The 22567-nt window shown below is 36.3% G+C and overlaps 1 protein-coding gene across 13 annotated transcripts in view; it reads right to left on the bottom strand.

Annotated features, from left to right (window-relative positions):
* The window catches only part of SLMAP (sarcolemma associated protein), a 139560-nt gene that overhangs the window by 21029 nt on the left and 95964 nt on the right, over window positions 1–22567 (bottom strand). For 10 of the 13 annotated variants that reach the window (XM_075005893.1, XM_075005892.1, XM_075005895.1 and 7 more), the window contains 7 exons: window positions 22310–22478; window positions 22165–22215; window positions 21561–21611; window positions 17002–17064; window positions 9237–9293; window positions 5101–5181; window positions 4775–4834 (listed from right to left, as the gene is read on the bottom strand). In XM_075005893.1, the coding sequence (XP_074861994.1) occupies window positions 4775–4834; window positions 5101–5181; window positions 9237–9293; window positions 17002–17064; window positions 21561–21611; window positions 22165–22215; window positions 22310–22478 (532 nt within the window). The remainder of the gene's footprint in view (window positions 1–4774; window positions 4835–5100; window positions 5182–9236; window positions 9294–17001; window positions 17065–21560; window positions 21612–22164; window positions 22216–22309; window positions 22479–22567) is intronic. The other 3 variants (XM_075005896.1, XM_075005890.1, XM_075005891.1) reach the window with 1 other exon arrangement.

Here is a 22567-nt window from a genome sequence, read left to right as displayed (position 1 = left end):
GAAAAATATCTTCTGCTTGGATTATTTGTACAATAATAAACTCCATGTCTTGGACCTCTTGAAATTTTTTTATGTGACTATTAATGGGATTTCCCCCTCCAACACCATAGTAGCATTATACATTTCCATGCTGTGGCAGTTAACATCCTGACCATGGATCTTTCTTTGTGGCTGACCTCTTTGGCAGGTGTTGCCCCTAAAATATAACAAATCCGATTTTTATCAAACTGAATATTAATATGTATTTTATGTTGTGAGTCCATGAGTTTGTCTTAGTATATCCTCAACATACAGGAGAAGTGTCAATTACAACATCTCCAGCAAATGAGAAATATAATAGAATAGCTTTTTCATCATTACAAACATATAAAAATTAAGTCCTATAATTAATTTCCACAGCAACTGCAATAGGGATGGGGAATTAATGATGCTAACTTTTTTAAAACATACCTTTTAAAAATTTAGATTTTTGCAGAGAGGGATTATGAAAAAAAAAAGAACAAAAACTGAAAAACTGAACTAAACATTTCTATTATGGACTACCAGATTTTCTAACCACACAGTCTCTCTATACTACCGAGACGCTGTTCTCGGTCTCTGAGAAAAATGCGTGATCAGTTGGGCATTCTGTCCTGTCTAATGAGACTGGCAACCTTTTCATTCTTGTACTGAAAGCAAGTTGTATTCAAGTCAGTTAGTAGTAAAATAGTGCCATACCCTAAGAGTTGAAATCTCAGCTAAGATCTCTGGTGCAAAGATTCTATCTTAACAATAACACTGCCCCTTAGAATCTGGAAAATTTATCAAGTTATCAGGTAGGCCCACATAACAGGAGAAGGCAGTAACCGTGCTTTTGGGTTTTTTAAGCTCTTTCGCATTTGTTTCAGGAAGACAGGTTCTTTCGAAAACGGAATTTTTTTCCTGAAGCAACCCCATCTACATGGCTGTTTACACTTATGGAAAAGCCTCTTCCAGAAGTGTGATCATGTGAGAATATACAAATGAGGCACAAGATATGTAGATCCATGCTTCATTTGTATTTTTGATCTTGATCATTTGCTTTCTTCTTCCAGAAGGGGAGTGCTGTGTAGACATGGCCTAAGAGTTAATCTTTCATTTGGGAAGAACATAAAAGGAAACAAGAAGTATTTTAGAATATGTATCTAGACTTCAGTTTCTTTGCTATTTCTTGATCTTACAAATAGTTGACCCATAACAGACTAAATTAGTAAGGCAAAGATAAAAATACAACACCTGCAAAAACCAGAAAATTGACACAAAGCGTGATAAGGAAAGTAAGGACACTAAATTTCTAGTTTTACATAAATACATCTCTTTGAGGGTGGCAAAGATACAAAGCTGAAAACTTAGAAATAAATAGTTTATTCCAAAACAGTCTTTAAACTATTCAAGTACAAGCAAATCAAAATGGGAAGTATGAATTGTCATCATACGTGTAGAAGGCATCCAACTTCCAAAACAGATAGAGGATGGGGATAGACTACGCTTGTAAGTATTAGAAAGCCTTCAGTAGCTATCAGGTAAGCTAACTTGCTGTATACTGAAACCAGAAAAAAGGACAAGCAGTAACATTCAAAAGCACTTCAGGACAAGTGCCCAAGATTTTATGTATATAAATATAATCAGAACTTCAAAGCACAGAAGGCATCTGTTGGCTCCAATATATTTGCCAACCCTTAAAAGTTGTGCTGCATGTCCAAGTATCAATGTACTGAAACAATAAGTTAGCCACTTTCTTATATATCAAGGATTTCTTTTATTTTGTCTCCACTGACAGTGTTACAATTGCTGTATAAAAATTAGTGTAATTTGTGCCAAGACATGTTTCCCCACCAACCTGGTTCAAGGACAGAAGTTTGAACTTGTCTCTCAGCCGTAGGAAAACAAAAAAGCAGTCAAGTAGCACTTTAAAGACTAACAAAATAATTTATTAGGCGAGCTTACGTGGGACAGACCCACTTCTTCAGACCATGGCTATGGTCTGAAGAAGTGGGTCTGTCCCATGAAAGCTTGCCTAATAAATTATTTTGTTAGTCTTTAAAGTGCTACTTGACTGCTTTTTTGTTTTGGTAGTATCTAGACTAGCACAGCTCCCTCTCTGTTACGATTCAGCTGTCGGAAAAAAATCCATACCACAAACATGCGAGGCTTATCATGTGATAGTCAGAGAGAACCAGTGGAAACATTTTCCACATAATTGAAATTACCTTTTTAATGATAGCATCTGCCAGTTGTAAAGCCCTATACTACCATTGTAGGAAAAATAAGACCCAGATCAGACCAACACTTTCAAATCTGATGGCAGGCAGAACAAAAGGCACTAAAAGACCACCCCCCCACATATGGCTGCCTTTACAGAAGTGGTCCTTTGCACGCAGACCTAAGTGCAGAACTTTGGCTAGGCTCTTAGTTATCCAATATTCACATGCATCTCTAAAAACCAGAATCTGTGGAAGGAAGACATTTGCACCGCTCTCCTAGTTGAGGCAACTAGCTCACTTCCTGGACTCTTGAAGGACCACATCCAACAGCAAGCTTCCCTTTGGGGAAAAATATTATTTGACTGAAATAAAAAATATGGATTTAAAACCGTAAAGTTCTGTCAAATCCCTGAAACATCAAGTACGCAAACACTAACTGCATTACTTCATTTGCAGTGTAAAGAAACATCAGGAAGTTCATAAGAACTACCATTGCTGGCTGTCTTGAATGCTTCCTGTGGTATATTTGTTGGACACAGGTATCTATTTTTAATTCTGCAACTCTTCTTTGTAAGCATCAGCCATTAACAGACTTAGCCTGTCTTTAAAAGGAATATCTGAAGAAACTCTATTAGTGGCTGAGAAATACATCACCTCATGAACAAAACAATCTGGCAAACATCCGAAGTATGGACTCTCTCTCTCTCTCACTATACATACTTTAGCTTGCAATAAACTAGAAATAGTATTAATGAATTTGAAGACTAAAGATTAAAAAACATATGCAAAAAATAAAAAGAATTCAACATTCCACCATCCTTTTATTCCATGAAGTACAGTAACTTTCTAAATCAATAATTAAAACAAACCGGAAGACTAGTTTTCCATCTGACCTTCTTGTCCACAGAAGACCTAGGAACAGGTTCTAGTTAGAAAAGCTTTTTTCTACCCTTGGCCCTACTAATGCTAGTTAAGCCAACTACGTCCTACTCTGACAAGTAAGGTCCTTTTCAGTAGCAAGGGAAGCGAGATGTCTAATGCAGCACTTTAACAAAGTTTGTTGAGTGAAATCACTGGCTCACAGGACTATAAAATTATTACAATGGAAGTTAAGGGATAAAGATATTTACAAGATATTTCACAACAATCGACAGTAAGAAGCAATAAACTTGAGCAGGCAAATGAATGAGAGCTGGTCAGTTTCTAGTAATTTATTAAATGTGTAGTTAAGAAGCAGTTTGTTTTTGTGGTCTGGCAAGACAAAATACTAAAATGCAGAACATGAAATTGCTTTCTTACTGGATATAATTTGAAACTTCAGTACTGATGACTACTTGGTTTTTCAATTGGGGAAGTGTTATGGCACATAAGTAATTCACAGGTGTGAAAAATCATACCTGATTAAAGGAGTAGCCTAAGTAGGTAATGTAACTGGATTAAGTGCTGTTTGACAGAAGTAATCTTTAATTTTGTTGGGATTAATTCTCCTTTTTTCCCCACACACCTCAACAGATATAGGGTTGCTAAAGCATTCATAAACAAACCAATAGGAACCCACTTGAATACTACAGAAAAGTGAAGTAGATGGTCAACCAGTTCTTTTCCATCATTAGCTTTTTCCACTTAAAAACACGATTTAAAAAAAAAAAAAAAAATCACAGAACTACTCTTAAAAATAGTTTTGCAATGGTAAAGGTAATACTTTTGTAATAAAGCAAATTTTGCATATGGTACTGCATGCATATCTTAAAAAGACAAAATAGACAAAGTGATTTTTAAGTAAGTGAATTCTTTTGGGTCTGATATCTGTATTACAAATTTTAGCCTTAAACTTACTTCTATAGGCAAATTATAATTTTTCAACCACAAGCCTTACGACAAAAATACTGCATACAGAGGAACTAATTATTTTTCAACATTAGAATTCAGTTTCCTGGCTGAGAGAACATAATATTTGTCATGTGGTTGGACAGGGATTCGATCCTGTACTATATGTCATATCGCAAATCATTTCTTGGTTTCATGTCCTGCACAGGAGCTGCAGACAAGCAAAAAAAACAAAAAACAAAAAAAAACCCACCACACATTCTCAAGTATGCATATGTATTCTGTACTTCAAGGTTTGTCTACTTCGAAACACTATGATAAAATTTACAACCACTAATGTTCATGTAACTTCCCCAGAAAGAAGCAACACATTTCACACATTGAAACTTAGTACTAAAATATTATGTTAATTTACATAACTTGACAGTATTAAATTTTATCTATTGGCAGATGAAGTCAGTGTATACATCCAGGAAAAAACACATCACTTATCTCTACACTAACACTCTGCTACACTGTTTTACCTCAGATGAATGAATCACAATTTCTAATCAAATATACTTCCTTAATAAAGCAATTCAAAGGTTTAAACCTAAGCGCTTTTCATTTATTTACAAATATCATTTAATAGAAATAGAGAGTCTAGAATAAAACATGCATATTTTATTCAGAATATGCACCTGACATACTACATCTTGATGTTAAAAATATGCAAATTTCTTTACCTTTTAAAAGAGACACTTTAGCAATAGGTTCATTTAGGTCTTGTTCATCCATTTGGGCATCTAAAACAAGAAAGTTCAAGAGCCTTAACAGAGCAGATAGACTAAAACCAAGTTCTACCAACAGATCAAAGAAACCTTTATACTGCGTCCCACCCATAGTCCCACAAAGTGGTTACAAGATAGCAAAATACCATCTTCAACTTTGTTCTTCAATTACCCTTTGTCTGGCTAAGCTAAGTAAGCGCAGCTTATGGTTTAGATTTTAATAGCAAACCTAACACACACCACACCAAAATAATTTTGCAGAAATTTACACTCAAATATACCTGTAGTGTCGTCACTGCTCTTCTCCTTGCTGGGACTAAGAGTATCTGACAAATCAGATTCTTTTGCTCTTGCTTGGTTTTCTGTAAGAGAAGGAGAACATCAACTAAAGTATGTGCACGTTTTCTGTGGCTTTCCCACCCCCTATATACATTTTAGATCTACTACAAGATGCTGCTTAAAGCACAGGAATGAAGAAAACTATTACACTTGTGCTTTAGGAAAAGCCAGTGTTTTTGTCTCTTTAAATCCCATTCCAAAATGAACTTAATATCCATAGGATTGCATATCTAATATTAGTCTAACATGAGCTGGTAATTGCCTTGTGGATCGTGTGGGCTTCTGTTTAATGCTGTACACTTGCCAATTGGAACACAATGTAAAAGCTGATTGTTCCCAGAAAGACTGAACAAAACAAATAAAAAAACCCAGCAGCAATGTTTCCAGAACAATACAGATATTGTATCATGATGGAAAGAAAACGCTGCTGAGAACAAAACTTGATTTTGTAATGTTTTGAATAAGTAAAATAACAGCAAACTATGCCTAAGTCCATTGTATTGCAATATAAATTTGAAATGAACTGTGAGGAAAGATTCATTTTCATGTGAATAATCAGAATTTTAATTTGTCTTTTTTTAAAAAAATTGCTTTAAATTTAGGTTGTTAATAGAAAATGGTCTGTAGACTTGCAGACAAGCACCACTGACACGGCTTATGGATCAGCCTTTTATAGTCTGTCCAGTAAATAGTTACATTAAGTTTAGTGGAGCCACAGGAGCATCTTTTGGCTAGCTCTAGGGGCCTCATATGGAGAGAAAAGAGGTAAGGAAGTGGACTTCATTATACTAATTCATCCTTTTCTCACGCAAAAGTCTGCTTGACTCAACAAGGGCAAAGACTTACGTTATGTGCCCGTAATAGATTAATTGTATTTCTCAACTTCAGTTTAGCTCAGATGGATGCACAGACACAAAGGCGGTGGACCAAAAGACAAGAGTTGAGAGTCATGGTCTCATCAAGACTTGAGGACACACATAATAAACTATTCTTGGCTCATTGCACACTGACTTGTTTGGATAGCACTTTTGTCTACCCACAAATTGGTGAACCCTTCTCCTCAGGCACAAGTGGGAAATAAATGATGGATTTAGACAGACAGTTATTACAATGCTCCCAGTATACAATCTTCACCTGCTGATATTTAATGTAGAAGCCAAACAAAAGCATCTGGCAGAAGACGGAAGAAACAACATGCAGTTATAGACAAATAAGTACATGGGAAACAATCAACGCTGGCATATCAAGCTATGTAAAAGAGACAGTGAGTTTGCTACTTCTAGTCAGATAATGACTCTAGAACTGAAAAGCAGAAACAAATTCAACAAAAACTAAAGCAATTTCTCCAGGAAACAGACAAGCAGTTAAAGGGAAAGAGATTAACAGAATACTCTTTCCCCTCTTTTATGGGGGCAAATAAACAAGACTGAACGGGTCATCATATCAGAGGAACATCCAGTTGTGTGGGACACATCAGAAAGTCAACCACAAATATGGTGTCTCACTTTTAACAGATGGATGTGAGTCAAGAAAGAAGGTGGCAGCTATCAACATATGCCTTCCCCCAAGATTAACAGTTCATGAGTTCTGGCACCTATTGCCTTGCTTTGCTTCACAATTCATATTTTACCATGAATGAGCTGCTTAACCTCAGTATCTAACTTTCCTCATCTGTAATATAAGAGTAGTACTTCCCTGTCTTACAGGGACAATAGATTTAATTCAGTCATGTTTTTAAAACACTTTATGATACCTGGATAGAAGGCACATAAGCACCAAATAATCGAGCCCATAAAACTGCCTTTGGAGCTGTGACAAGCATTGACAAAAACAACAAATTTGGTTTACAAACTAGGTGATTATATTAGCACTGTCAAATTTAGGTTCTAAAAATTTCTCTCATATTGTTCATGTCAGTGGCTATTCCAGAAATGTTACGATGACCAACGTTTTAAATCAGGTAACTCCATTTCCACACACACACACACACACACACACACAGGTGCAAGTATTTGCTCTATGCAAAATGGGAGGAAAGGTGCAATTTCTATACCTTGGATTCCATCACATACACATCACTCCAATTCATAACCAAGGTTAGATACTACTAGATCTTAGAAAATGCCATATGCAGTCCTAGCATCTAAAATGGCAGAAGTCAAAGTGATTAAGAGCTTGTCTAGATGGTGAATTATTGTGCAACAAGCTGCTCAGTGACTCAGTGAAAATCTTGGAGTGTGAATTAGCATAATGGCGATTGAAAACACAGAATCGTAAGTGGCTGCAGGATTTCCACTGCACTGTAGCAGTGTTCATGCAGCATATTACTGAGTGGCAAGCTGGTGTGCAAGAGAGTCATCAGCGGCTGGTGCATCTACATGGTCAGTAAGCATATGGCAAGCCCTGAGTGGCTTTGGTAGATTGTGGAACTGATACACTGTGGAATTAGATTGTGCTTCTGGAAACAAGGATTCAAAAAGAACAAATGGCTTCAGTGGCTTTATTCTACTTTCTTGTGGACATTACCTGGGTGTAATGCAATAATGTTCAGGTAGTTCTTCAGTTTCCCTTGGTTAAGAAACTTGACGGAAACATCAAAAAATATGGGTATTTTTACCAGGTGCAGTGGCAGACTTAAGGAAGGAACTACATTCAGTAGTCCGATTCTGACCTCACTTATCCAGTTTATCCCAATGCAGTTGCAATTAAAAAAGTGTCCCAATAGCTAAACGTATAACTAGCTAGTGTAAGTCACTTATTAGTCTTCTATTTTCATGAATACCAAGTTCACATTTTAAAAGTGTGTAAAGTATTATGCTTTAATGAAAAGCAAGAGTAACTTTTACATATCACAATTTGTTAACACAAAAGCTCTTTCCTGGCATTTTTCTATCTACTTCAATCTTTGCACACACTTTCAATAGGGAAAGTGAGCCACTTAAAATACATGAGACAATAAAATAAAGTATTTTAAAATCTGACACCACACTTATATTAGATGGACTGCATTAATACATTCTAAAAATAACTCACTATTTTGCAAGATAATACTGGCATGCAAGTGTTAAATTACAGTTATGCTTATTGTATGCATTCTTTTGCCAAACATGGCATGTTATCTGGAGTTTGTACAAGCTTGGTAACAAGCTAAAATGGAGTTGCATAGAGAAGATTAAATAAAAATCTAGATAAAGAGAATTCTAGAAACAAAGTTGGAATCCTGAATGACCAAAATATATTTACGTTATCAAATAAATACAATTATTTTAAAGTAACCAATACTCAGATATATTAAAAGCCATTCATGAAAAAGGGTTAAAAATTGCTACATGTCAGCACTTTACCATTATATCCAATGTACAAACATTAAAACATTAATATTGCGCTCAATGTGAGGATTATCATAAATTAAAAGCATTTTGGCTCTGTAATGAGTCTCATCAATGTTAGAGGACTTAAGCTGTTCACCAATAATTTTAAATTTTAGCTTTCCTTACAAGAAGATCATGGCACAAGAAAGTGACAAACTTTAAAGGATTGCACATTCATGTTTTATCTTTAAAAAGAGCAGGTTTATAAGTTTAGGATTCATTTTAACACTGATACGATATTCTTAGATTTACAAAGCCCTGCACCCTTTTCCTCTTACCTTGTACCTAAGACAGACATTTTCTGGTTCTACTCAGTGAAAACAGTCTGAAATTTATTTAATAGCAAGAAATTTTAAACAAGCTTGCAAAAAATTCTTAAAAACCTCTGGATGAGAAATACACAGGTGAGAAGTCAGCCAAGACCAGTCCTCCACAACCTCCCACCCCAAATAGCAGCTTTTGTATGATTTCTTTTCCCCTAAAATAGTGATATAGTGATGTACAAATGGGCACTAAATATATTTACTCTCTTCATGGACTTTAAAAAAAAACAACAACAAAAAAAACTTATATTGCCAATATTTAACAAAAATTACTAAGTTGGTTTAAATAAAACTGGCAGCCCTGTATCAGTTAGCAACTTTTTAACCAAGTCCACTACAGAAAACATACTTCAAAAACAGAGTTATATAAATCAGAACTCTAACCTCTCAAAAGCTTTGTTTCTTCCACTTTAGTTAGATGTCCTTCGTCTATGAAATTGTCTGCCAAATAAAATAAAGGTTACTCTCCAAGTCCAAATTCAGCAAGCATTTCCCTGTGCACATCTATGCTGTCCACATTCCATGACCAAATTTAAAGAGGACAGTATTACTTCATACCCCTGCTTGAACAAAAATTCAACTCTGGCATGGAAAATTAAGCAGATCATCATGCAATTAACTATAACAATGAAGGACGCATAAATTACATCAAGTATTTGCTTTTACTATTTAATGAGATCCATTCTTAAGTGTTTCAGCTCATTAATGCAGGATTAATTTTATGTTAAGTTAATCTAAAGCTTTTTATATCTATATCTCACTGAGAAAGTCAAACTTGGAACAATTAGAAGTTAGCAGCTTTTTAGAAAAACTAATTATCTATCAGGAAGTGGACTCTGAAATAATTGTGTCCCCAGATCTCCGCTTCTAGTTCTGTTGCCAGATGCCCAGAGTTATGGCCATGAGAAAAGCCATTTTATCCAAAAAGAAGAGAATGTGGTAATCAGCATATATTCAAAAAGGCTTGTACTGTGGCTATTTAATACAAGATTTTACCTCCAATCATAATAGACTTAGCAGGGAGGCATAAATAAGAAAGTGCTTCGTCTTCACCTTCCCAAAAACACCCAAAGAAGTCTCAATACAGTGACAGGCATTAAAAAAGCACCACAATCAATACAAGAGATGCTAATAGCAAAGTCCCTAACCAGTTCATAGAATCATCAGCTCTTCTCCTCTCTCTGATTACAGGAAGATCTGACTGGCTGTGCCTACACAACATTCCCCTTTCGAAAGGGGAAAGCAAATGAGTGAGATTAGAAATGCAAATAAGGCACAGCTATACATATCTCACATCTCATTTGCATATTCTCAGGTGAGCTTGCTTCCAAAAGAGACTACTTTGAAAACAAAAACAGCTGCGTAGATGGGGTTCCTTCAAAAAACAAATCCCATTTCCGAAAGAACCCTTGGAGGAGACATAGGGTTTTGGGTGTTTTTTGTTTTTGGTTTTTAAGTGTGAGCAATAGTTGTAGAGATTTTACTGGATATAATAAAAATGCTTAATGAAAAAGATGGACACCCAAGAATCTGAGGTAATCCTCCTCTGGATATCAAGTATCAGTTAAATACTTCTTCCTAGTGCTGAACATGAGAACCAAAAGTTGTTAAAGCTAAAGCTTTAGTTTGGCTCTGGCTCTAAGAAGCTTTGGATTTAAATACCTGCCTGCAAAAGCTATGCTCCTGTTTGCACTTCACAAAAGAGTGCCTTGTGAAAAAGATGAGGAATATGATAAAATGTCTCTCTCCTCTATAAAGCTGGATTCAGGAGGTAGTTTTTTACCTCCACGACCACTTTTCCAGGGTAAGTCCCTAGTTTGCCTCTAAAAGTAAAGGAAGAGTAAAGAAAGTTTGGTGGAGATATCTACACCCTAAAACAGACTAAGCAAGGCTGTAAATGGCAAGTTATTGTTGCCCCCTTATAGGATGGAATCTTGAAGCACTTTGTTGAGTACATTCACAGTGTGGAAGTGCTTTGAGAGGTTGCTGAAACTCAGAATAGTCACGCAATTCAAAATCGGTTTCCTGCCCCACTGGCCATTCAGACTGAGCTGTAGCAGTTACATGAAGCCATGGTGTATGGACACTGTGTGGGTGGGAAGGGGAAAGATGAAGCAGGGCACAAAGGGGAAAGCACCATTCCTTTTGCCTTGTTCCATATTATTATAGAACTCTACTAAGATGAGAAAGAGAGACTGGATTTTCAGATATGTACCAGCCATAGTTTCTTTACCAAAAGGCAAGACTTGCCTTTATGTGGGGAAACCTGTCTAAACCCCTGGAGAAGGAATGGAACACAAGAAGCCTGCATCTACATTCAGGGTCTATCTGCCTGATTTATAGATGAAAATAGCTCAATTCACAATGGTGGCAGCCACACCATAAAACAGTTGGATGTGTAACCAGTATATGGCAGCAAAATGTATTAGATTTTTGACTCTAAACAAATCCATGCCTGGTCAAAACTATAAGAAATCTACAATTAGTATATAAAAAGCTGGTCTTAGGACCCAGACATATTTTCCTGGCCATCTCAAACTACTTTCAGTAGTGTATTTCCTAATTTTTTTAAATTAAGAATTCCAATGGAAAAATCTATTTTAAGTATTTCCTCCACAATAGTGACTCATGGAGTGCTCATGCATATATAGTTGATGAGTTTAAATATAGGCATTGCAGACCACAGTTTGATTTTCGGAATAGCTTCTGCCACAAACCCGATGCCACATATGAATAAAACTGATGGATTAAAAGCTGCTAGTGATGCTTCCAATTTTGTTGCTGTATAACAATTTAACAGTATGCAAGATACAAGAGGCAAAGAATTAATCAACTAAAGTTCAAAGGAAATGGAAAAGTTCATTTTGGCTTGGCTACATATTTTGCAGTAATTCATACACATGATTTGGTGATGGGTAGAAGATTTTGAAACCCCGCAAGCCAACTCTGGAATGTGGCTGCATAGTTTTGAGCTGGCTGGAAGGAGTGAATATTGGTAAAATGTGTGCATGACAAGTGGGGGAGCAGAATTCACCGTAAGTGACATCACAGACAGCTTAGAAGAGCGAAAGAATTTAAACACCTGGGATCAGTGGTTGGTGCCAATGATGCTATACTGAGATACGCCCAGCATTTTGATGACACAAGTTGCCAATAATGTTAAAAGGTGCAGTGTTTAAAATTAACTGGCTCCCTCCTCATGACCAGAGCAGTGACTACACCAACCACTAGAAAAAGATTACATTATATTCTCCACCACAGAAATGAAGACGTTGAGATGGACAAATGGTAGAAAATTGCATGATAGGAAATAAAATGAGTTTAAGGGCCCAATGCGTATTGAGCAAACTGAAGGCAAGTTGAGGAAGACCAGGCTATGCTTGTATGAGCACGTCCAGCCGAGTCAAGAGAGCTATATTGGTGTGATGGCTCTTGCAATGGTTGTAAGTGGAAGATAACCAAGAAAGTCTTGATACATGGACTAGATGAGGGGCTGGCACTCTGCGGCTCAAACTGCATGCATCTTTTTAAGGGGTCATTTGCGGCTCTGGATGCTGTCCCCGATGACTCCTTGGAGATTCCCTGCCTCGCCGAAACAAAAGAACTAAATTCAGTTGGTTTAACAGTCAGCAGGGCCTCAGGAGCAACTGGGCTGTTAAACCAACCGAATTTCGTTCTACTGTTTCAGCAGTGACAGGGCAGGGAGCAGCAGAGGAATCAGCAGCAGCAGCGTCTGGAGCTGCAAATGACTCCCTTTTGGAACCAGGAGAGAGCTGTCTGGCCCTAGAGGGGGGCAACTCTGCATCCTCCTTCCCTCACCCACCTGCATCTTCCACATTGGCTGGCTCCCTCCCTCCCTTTGCCTAGCCAGTGCACGTCAGCAGCAGGGCAGAGTGCCAGGCAAGGTGGGCAGATCTGGGGGCTAACTGGGGAGGGGAAGGCAGAATGCGTGCAGGCAGATGGAGAGAACATTGGTGCTGCTGGGTTTCTTGCAGGGGACTCTGGTACAGCTGTCACCGGCTCCTCTACCTGCCTCTGCTGTGGGTGGTAAGCTCCACCCCCAGACAAGGCCCATCTGCAAAGCTCACAGGAGAGCATGGGAGCCTGGGTGTGGGGGAGGACATGCACAAATCTGCCACCTCCAGTTTCCTGCTACAGTGAATGCCTGAGCCCCAGCCTGCAAAGCGCAGCCAAATTTGGCAGCCCTTACAGCTGGACAGCACCCCCCAGCCCCCAAGGCTGGCTCAGCGTAGCTCAGGCAGCATCCTGAGCTGCTGCCCATGCTGTCTGGCTCCCAAGGTGATGGGCCCAGCCTGCTGCAGCTAAGAGCTTCCCAGTCCTCTCCCCAGCCCAGCTCCCTGTCCCACCATGGTGGGGAACATCCCAGGTAAGTTTTCAGCCAACTTGCCTCCCTCCTTTTGGCCCCAAAGAGCCACTACCTCCCCTGGGGACAGGAACTGCCCCACTCTCCCCAACATTTAAAGTGCGAGGAAACAGAATATGTAAAAAGTTTGTGACTATCCTGCAGCAAACATGAATCACATCACAAATCATTGTGTGCGCTATTCTAAAAACAGGGGTTACAAAAAAAGTACTGTGATTTTTTTCTTTTCTTTTTTTTTTTTTTTTATTAAAGATGGTCTCATTCACATGCACTGCATCTCTTGAAGTACTGATTGTGTAACCAAATGTGAAAAAATGTCTCTTCTCACTATTTTTGTTGCAGACCTCTGGACTAAACATTAGTGGACCTCAGAGACTCCAATCAGCATAACAGCATGAAATACAATCAATTTTGGAAGAAGTTTACCAAAGTTGCCAATACCAAACAGAGAAGTGGAAAGAAAGTAAGAGAACTCAAAGAAAATAAAAGAAAAATGTAAAGACAAAAAGTAAACAAGATCAACCATCTTTCACCATCTTTACTTAAAATTAATCCCTTATTCCATAATTTTGCAGTAAGTTACAACTCAACACTGACTTTGTTAGAGATTTAAAGTACTCCAGTCTGTAAATATGACAAATTTACTTTACAGAGGTGCTTAAACTTTGAATAAAAACATTTATCCATAGTTTTGGCTGTATGTGTATTCATTTGTTAAAATATTTGATTACCATACCAGAACTGATCATCTCTAGAGACTGCTCCTTAAAAAGGTGGCATGTAAGTATAGTATAGAAGTTTGTTGTAAGAATTACTTACAGACTCTGTGCTCCAGAGGTAAAGTGCAAATAATGGTGTAAAAAACGAGCTTGCACTTTTTTTTGCTTCTTCATGATGAATGAATGCAGCCTCAAGTAGTATGTGCTTGAGGAACTTATTAGAGTTTTCTGTTTGTTTTTTCTATCTTAAAATTAATTTTTGTCTTTTGGACAGGAATTGCCTTATTTATTATTTATATTACGGTAATATCTAGGACCCCAAACTGTTCGTTTTACAGCATATAACACAACAAGGCCCCTATAGGGTATTACCACAGGGTATTGTAAGATAACAACCCTTCTTTGGCTCAGAACAGTTTAGGTGCACTAGCTCATTATAAAACATGATGTATTTTTAAACAAGACATCTTTTATCCAAAGCATCAGTGCCTGAAGTTACATAGGAGTTAAAAATAATTCATTTGAATGTCTGAACTTTGACTAAATTTTTTCCTTTCTTAATTGTTCAGAAGTAACTCTTAAAGCATTATCACTTTATCTATATTTAGTCCAAGTATCAGAGTCTTCCAGGATAAACAAAACTTCAAATGTAATGAAAACAAAAATATAATATACTTTCAAGCATATTTACAACAAACAAAAGGACATGAGAATAATTTTTCCCTTTCCATGTGTCACCTTTAATGTTTCCCATGTTATTTATGAAAATATTGGAAATAACTGTGAAAATAAAGAATTTTCTACTTATAAAAATTAAAAATTGCATTTAAAAGTTGAACTTAAGAGTTAGCCATATATAAAATATCCACTTTTATTTAAAAAAATAAAGCTCAGAAGCAATGGTTAAGGCCAATGGCAGAAAAAAACCCCACCAAGGATTAACAGTGGTATCATCAAGTGTCTCACATTAATATCAAGACTACATCACCACAAAAGACCGAAAAGGTGACTATCTGGTTCCACTGAAATCCGTGAGACTTTAAAGTTACCACAAATTTCTTACGCATATGGTGAGGCAGTCCTGCAGTTAATGCAAAAAGCTGTGAGAAATGGAGGGAACAGGTGAGGAGCAATTCAGTTATCAAGCTACTGTTTTCCCAGACCATTCAAAACAGGGTTTCACAGAACTTTTCAGATAATGTGACCCAAAATCTTAAGGCAGAAGATGGGATTTTCAAAAGAAAATAAGTGAACTAGGTGCTTAATTTCCATTCTAATTAAATGGGGATTTTGAGGCAAGCTTCCTTAGGCTCTGCAGCAAATTCAAGCCTCAGTGTTATCTCAACTATATGCCACTTTTCCTACTCACAATTTATGCTGCTGCCAATTCCCTTCATTCCCATTACTGATCACCTAACACTCCTCTGCAACTATAGCAGCTGGGTTACATGGATGATGGTATTTATCAACACTAAGTATTCTGGTATCTTACAGAGTTAATCACAGTCTCCTTATACTCTTTATTTTGTTTTCCTCTCTGCTTGTGCTTTGCTACCACATGGTTTCTCTCTCTTCCTGTCATTTCAGGCATTCTTTCCTTCTCCTCTGTACCCTTACAAATGCTGTTCAGCCATCCTCTTCTCTTCTGGACATACTATAAAGTTGTCTCATTCCCATCTCTCCTGCTGGTGCCTAGCAGATCCAGTATTACTGACTCTTCTAATCCTCTTTTGAAGCACCAGGCACTACTTGCGGAAGCTAGATGGGCAGCTCCTCGTTTTCTGGCACTTTTACAGATGTCCAGTCTCTTCCTGTAGACAAAAAAACCTGGACAACTGTAAGAACTCCTAGGGAAGAGAAAGTCAGTATAGTGTGGCCAGCTTTGTAGATTAGCAGTAATCATAGTCCAGTTGTTTTCTCTGGTGATTTTATCATGAGTCATATTTGGTGTATAGTTTCAAGTCTCAGCTCCTGGAGTCTCAGACGTATCCTTTCAAATGTTCAAAACCCAAAATGTGTCTGTTTTCATGTTTGTGATTTTGGCGACCTTGACTCATGGTTTATGAGCAACGTATTTAAGACAACAGGTCAACACGTATAACGACAAGAATCAAGCATCAAATAAAGTTATTGCCTCACTTGTTTGAGTACCTCTCTCAGCTCAATGTATTAATACATAATTAAACTTAAATGTTTAAAGTGACACCAAACAGATTTTGTCAAGTCCTTTCTAACAGAACAGTAAGGGAGGTGAGGCACACGAGGCGAAGCATTGTTCTTGTTTCCATGTTATGAAAAAAGTTTTATTTTCCAGCTATGTCTTCATAGCACTTTCAGGTTTCTCACCTTTAATTTGTGACTGCTGTTCCTGTCCCACCTCAGAAATACTTAATAGTAACGGCGTTTTCCCTAACCATTTGATCCGTGCAACTTTTTGCTTCACACAGACATAACTGCTTCTCTACTAATTATACTCAAAACCATTTACTTCTGAAAAGTTAGTTTTTCACCTCAAGCACAAAAAGTATCTTCCTTTCTACAAGATGTCTCTTCTTTGCATGTTTGTGTCCTGCAGTCACACTTGATCTAGAACCAGCTGAATTATAAAACTTTAACATGATCAGAAATTACATATATGATGCTAAACAGAGAAGAGACAACAGGTTACCTCATCCCTATTTGACTGCCGCAGCCTGCAATTTTTCTTTGCACTAACAATGTTAATCAGGCTATCGATATTACAGAAGTAGGTCAATTTTACATGCACACGGCAACACTGTGGCACTCACCTTCTCACTGCTACAGTAGTAATTGTGGATACATGTTAAACACAAGTAACATGCTCAGCACTTTACAAAAGCAACAAAGATATCTCCTACTCTTAAAAGAGTCAGCTTTACTCGAGTTCATAATGTCGTAATTCAATACTTATTATGCATTTCCTCTACTGTAGAAACAAAGTAGTACTGACATGTATTTTTCAAGTGATGCATCTGATATTTTTGGTTTTGTTTTTAAGTCAATGCGATGAATGCTCTATACTCACTCTGGCACTCTAAGAACTGATGAATAAAAGTGCAGTCCCCTCCACTCTTTGAAAGAAAGTGCTCTAGTGAAGAAACAAACACTTATGTTTATATCTCATCTTAGAACGGATTTAATTATAAAATCTGAAATATACATTAAAATATTTTACATTAGGCATTATTCCCAGATTTCAATATGATGAGTCAACCTAACATACAAGCAGACAAGACATTCTGTTGAAACAGTCGATTTTTTTTTTTTTTTTTTTTTAAAGAGATTAGTAGTTATACAGATTGTTCTTCAGATCTGGTTGCAGAAAATACTGGGAATGTATACTTAACATTCAATTAAAAGAATGTTTGATTTTAAATTTAAAATATTAATACTGAACTATGAAAATGAATGAAAACAAATGAAAAATATATTTTATAAAGAAATACTATACTATTTACAAAATCTTCAGTAAGTTTAGTAGCAGATTCATTTTACAAAAATTCCTACATTTAGCACTAGCTACAACACCAATTTCAGTTTAGCTATGTCATAAATTACACTCACATCTCTGACTACTTCCACTGGCACATATATAGTTGTGCTGAAAGAGTTAACTTGGTGTTCACCAACAGATTTTAAATTACAAATAAATGTAGCACATAAAAGATGAAGTCCTTGGGACTGTCTTACTGTGCACTGAGACCAGCAGTTCCCACCATTACTGTTTAATTATTACTGAACAAAAGATATTAAATCCTTGTACTATGGAAAAACATTTACATATTTTATTCTTAATTTGAATATTTTAATACTTATTTTTAAAAGTCCTTTTAAAGCTAAGCTTGTTTTTTCTCTTTACTTCTAAAATTTGAAAATTCATACACATACCCAGTTTTGGGTTTTTTACATCAGCAATTTTTATTTTGCTTTTGGTTGGAGCCTCATCGCAAGAAAACACAATTATATTTTTGGAAACACAATATGCATGATGTATTAAGTTGATGGGGCACTGTGTTCTCTCAGCCTATGTCTACCTTGCCATGGAAGATCAATCTGTTCAGGGTCATTCTTCTGTGGGTTTTGTTTGGCATGTGCGCAAAATGGTGCTTTCCAGGGTCAAAGTCAACCCTGCAACTCCTTGTGAGTTGTGAGGATTAAGGAAGATCCACAGGAGTAATAGTCCATCAACCTTCTTCCATATAGACAGCCATTGAAGCTGACCCCTGGAAAGTCAATTTTAGCTATGCACTTGCTAAAATCACATATCAGCAGTTAACTGCTATGTCTACTGTAGACACAGCCTGAGTAACCAACATCCAGATGGGTTCCTGGTCTGTATCTGAGACCAGATGGAAAGATGAAGTCTCAGAAGAGACTATCCCAAGATACTAGATGCAACGGCAATAGCTGTCTGTGACTTAGATGGCCTCTCAACATTGCTTGGAGCCAGAACAGCCTGACAGAAAACAGTGGCAATACTATTCAAAAGGGAAAGGTCCTCCCGCAAGGGACTGAATCCCCTGAAACAAAAGTAAAAATAAAAAAATAAATAAAAGGAGTAGATATGCTAAACAGACCTAAAAAACATGGTACATTAATGCTCTGTTGCAGGCCAAGGTGGCTGACCAAAAACTGAGGGCAGTCAATCTATACAGCCCATGTCTTTGCAGACAAACACAAAGTGCAGGGTGCACGCACAGGCCTAGCAGGAACTATCAGGGATTTAGGTTACATTCTAAACCTCTGACAACCATGCATAAATTATAGGTGCAAAGTTTGCCCACGGAGTTGAAAAAATGGTGATTTGTTTATCGAAATCTCTTTTTTAAACTAATCTGTCACTTACATTTGGGGACTTTTCATTATTTTTCAGTGCTTAGAGGTGGTAATATAGTCACAACAAAGGGGAGATATTTTTAAATGAAAAAATGTCTGTAAAACCACAAAAAGTGGTTATATGCAGTACCTAAAACTAGTCTGAACAACTTCTAGATTTGATAATGTCCCTTTCAACTTTCTGTTCTAAAACCACACCTACATCTGCAATCCAGAAACTCAAAATTTAAAATAAAATAAAATCAGTTTAGCTTTATGCTGCTCTTGTCCAAAGTACTTTCAAATCCTAGCTCTCAATATTCTTATGATTTTGATGGCATGAAGAGTAAAAGAAATCATAGTGCAAAGTATATTCTAGAGAATACATCAAAATTCAGTAGCTGAACAAGACGACATTTCAGTTTTAGACCATTCTTCCACTTACAAAAAATGTGAATATATTTTCTCATGCAGAAAACTGTCCTCAGTTTGTAGAGATGCAAAACACCTCTACTTCTGAACAGCTTTCTTAGACAATGTCAGTAAGATTAAAATTCCTAAATTTTGAAAATCTGGTCACTAACATAGAATGCTACACCTTTTTATAATTAATTGACAGCCAATCAAGTGATTTGGCAGTAGCTCAGAGAAATGCCATACATAACGGACTTTAGCACGAAGGAGTAAAAGATAACACGCATCATAGTTAAGTGTCAGGTATTCAAGCCAGATAGATGTATATATATAAAACTGGTATTTGGGGGACATTAGCATGTAAGGCAAGTTAATCACATGTTCACTTTCTTCAGATAGCAGTCTAAGTTTCCCTCTCTGTATACATTCTGAGATAGCCACATAAGCAGCTTCTATTTTCACAGCCATAACTAGGTTTCATAACTAGGGTGGAAAAAAAAAATCTAGTAAGGCTCAATATATAGTATTTTTACAATTCCTTCAAAATGCATATGGTATTTATAAAGGCTGCAGACATCAGAATCAAGCTCTCTACAAAAGCGTTTTCTGCAGGACAATTTACAATTTCAATTCCCATGGAGGGCAAACAATAACATAAGCTTATTGATGGCAGAAGGATAACTACTAATGGAAAGAAAATTTCAATAAATATAAAAAAAGAAGAATTGGGGACGTCAGAACCCTGTCTGGAATAGCACATGGGCAACACTGAGCATGATAATGGGAAAATTCACGCTTCGAAGAGGATGAAGGGCTTTATTGACAAAAAAAATGCTGCATGGTAAAAATTATGACATACTTTAATAAGCAAGCAAAAGGAGACTTCTAAAATTAAGCTTTATAGAAACTCAATTCAGTTAGAGGAAAAAAAATACTGCATTAGCAGTAACAACCATTTTGACTCAATAGAAGTTGAACATTTTTAAAAAGCATTGGTTCTCAACAAATGTGCTAGTTTATTAAATAAAATTAGTGATCAAAAGCAATGATGCTTTAAACTATCAATATTTAGTGCAGCAGATAAAAGAACATCTTCAACATTAACCAAGGTAAGTTATTTTAAAAGCCCATTATTGGAAAACTTTAATTTTAGCCCCATTTTCAATACATAGGTTCCTATACGTAACACATTTTTAATTATGTGTTTTTATTGAAAATTTTAAGTCTTTTTCAACATTTTATAATTTCAAGCATTCTAGGAACAGCTCTAGTCCTATGCATGAGCACCACTCTGTATGTGGTAAAAGCCTGAGGTTGACTACTATATATGATGCGATAATGCATGCTTTTGGACAGCAAGCAAAAAAAAAAAAAAACCCCTCAGTCCCAAACTACATCAATAATTAATCCTCTCCACCCACCAAAGAGAGTCAAGTTTAAAAAACTCTATTCATCTTAAATGGACACCGGTCATAAAAATCAGTTTAAATTCTTTTGTGGAAAAAGGTGGTTATTGCATCTATTTATTAACATCTTCAACTAAAAACTGCATTTTAAAAATCTTTAGTTTTTACCATTTATGCAATTTATATACTTACATATTTCATTCAAGGGACATTTTAAAAAACATTCACATTCACTCCACTCAGGCCTATTTACTTACCAATTCTGGCTTACTAGCTGAAGGGTACAGTGTCTGGGTGGCAAACAAGCACAAAAATGCTTAACGCTTTTTTTTTTTTTTTTTTTTTTTTTTTAAAGTAGCAATGGCACTATTTCTGTTAATCTAATGGCAGGATTGTGACATCCTAGGCAGACTTCTTTGAAGACTATTAGTGTCTTTCCCCCTCACACCTCCTCACCCTTCAATTTCACATAGCTGATTTGTCAGCTTTTTTTTTTAAATTTATTTATTTTTTTGGACCTCTGAGCTATATAACTGTTAGTTTATACTGGAAACGTTATTGATCTTAAGTGGCTTTGTCCCTACAAAAGCTCATCAGCTAATAATTTTTTTTTTTTAGTCTCTAAAGTGCTACATGACTGCTGGTTTGTTTTGTTAGAATACAGACTAACATGGCTTTCTCCCCCTTGCTATTCTTTGAACTCAATGGGAGTTCATCTGAAGAAACATTGAACTATTACTTTCTGATTCGGCTCATTAGGTTTTTAAATAGTCTTATTACAAAACTTAGACAAGTCTAATCTAAAAGACTATGTTTTAAATAGAAGACAAACTACTTTTTATTTTAAAAAAGAAATAGGAAATATTCAAATAAAATCTTAGAGAATCAACATAATGTATTCAAGTTTAAATAGCAACTATAAAAGAGTTCTTTATTTAGGATACACTACCTTTTTCTGCGCTCCCATTAATTTTAGGTATGAAGTCATCAACTTGTATGCCTACAATTAAGAAAAGACGTTATTTCTGTATTCAAGCCAAGTATTTTATGTAGAACACTGTGAAATATAATTAGCTTTCCATGTTGCCTCCTCATTCTAAATATCAGAACAATCAAATCAAATAATCTATGTTACAACTCATGATACGATTTAACATCTTCTTATACAACACATGCTGTCACATACTGATCAAATGTGTCAAAAATTACCATAATCAAAAGACAACTGTCAATTACCTAATTTTTTTAAAAAACAAAAAATGGTCTCCTGCACAAACGAGTTCAACACACTAGCAATGGAAAAAAGTAAAAATTGATAAACATTTTAAATAATAGCACCCTCTTCTGGAATTTTGTTACATCCATATTTTGCTTTTAACATGACAAATGCAACTATGATCAGTGAATAAGAAGAGACAGCCAACCGCATAATTTTAAATGCCTTTTTTTTCCTATCAGCAACACACAGATCATAAGCACTGCTGTAATTAATATACTGAAGAATTTAAAGATGAAATCCAGCTTTAAGCAAAGAACATTAATATCAGACCTACCTAAGCTGTTGTGTTCTTTAAGAGTTTTCTCTTGAAGGTGTTCTAACCGTACTGTAAACAGAATTCCAAGAAAAAGATATTTGACAGATTAAAGGAAAAAAAAAAAAAAGATATAAGCCAAGTATTTTTTGACTAGTTGACTGACCTTGTAAAGCAGTTAGCCGTTCATTGGTGAAATCATTATCTGCCTGCAAAGCTTCTATTTTTGCCTGAAGCTCTTGTTCTCGCTCTTCCATTTCATTTATTTTATGTTGCAATTCCTTTTTCTCGGTCTGCCCCTTCTGCTGGATTTCCTCTTGTCTTCCTTCTGCCACCTACTCAAATGTAAGGAAAAGAATTCAGTGTTAAGACAATGATGCACTTAATTTCCATGTGAGTGAACATTCAGATGTGACTATCAGAG

The sequence above is a fragment of the Carettochelys insculpta genome, chromosome 11 (assembly GCF_033958435.1).
Source record: "Carettochelys insculpta isolate YL-2023 chromosome 11, ASM3395843v1, whole genome shotgun sequence".
Lineage (NCBI taxonomy): Eukaryota > Metazoa > Chordata > Testudines > Carettochelyidae > Carettochelys > Carettochelys insculpta.
This window is presented reverse-complemented; position numbering and strand designations above follow the sequence as displayed.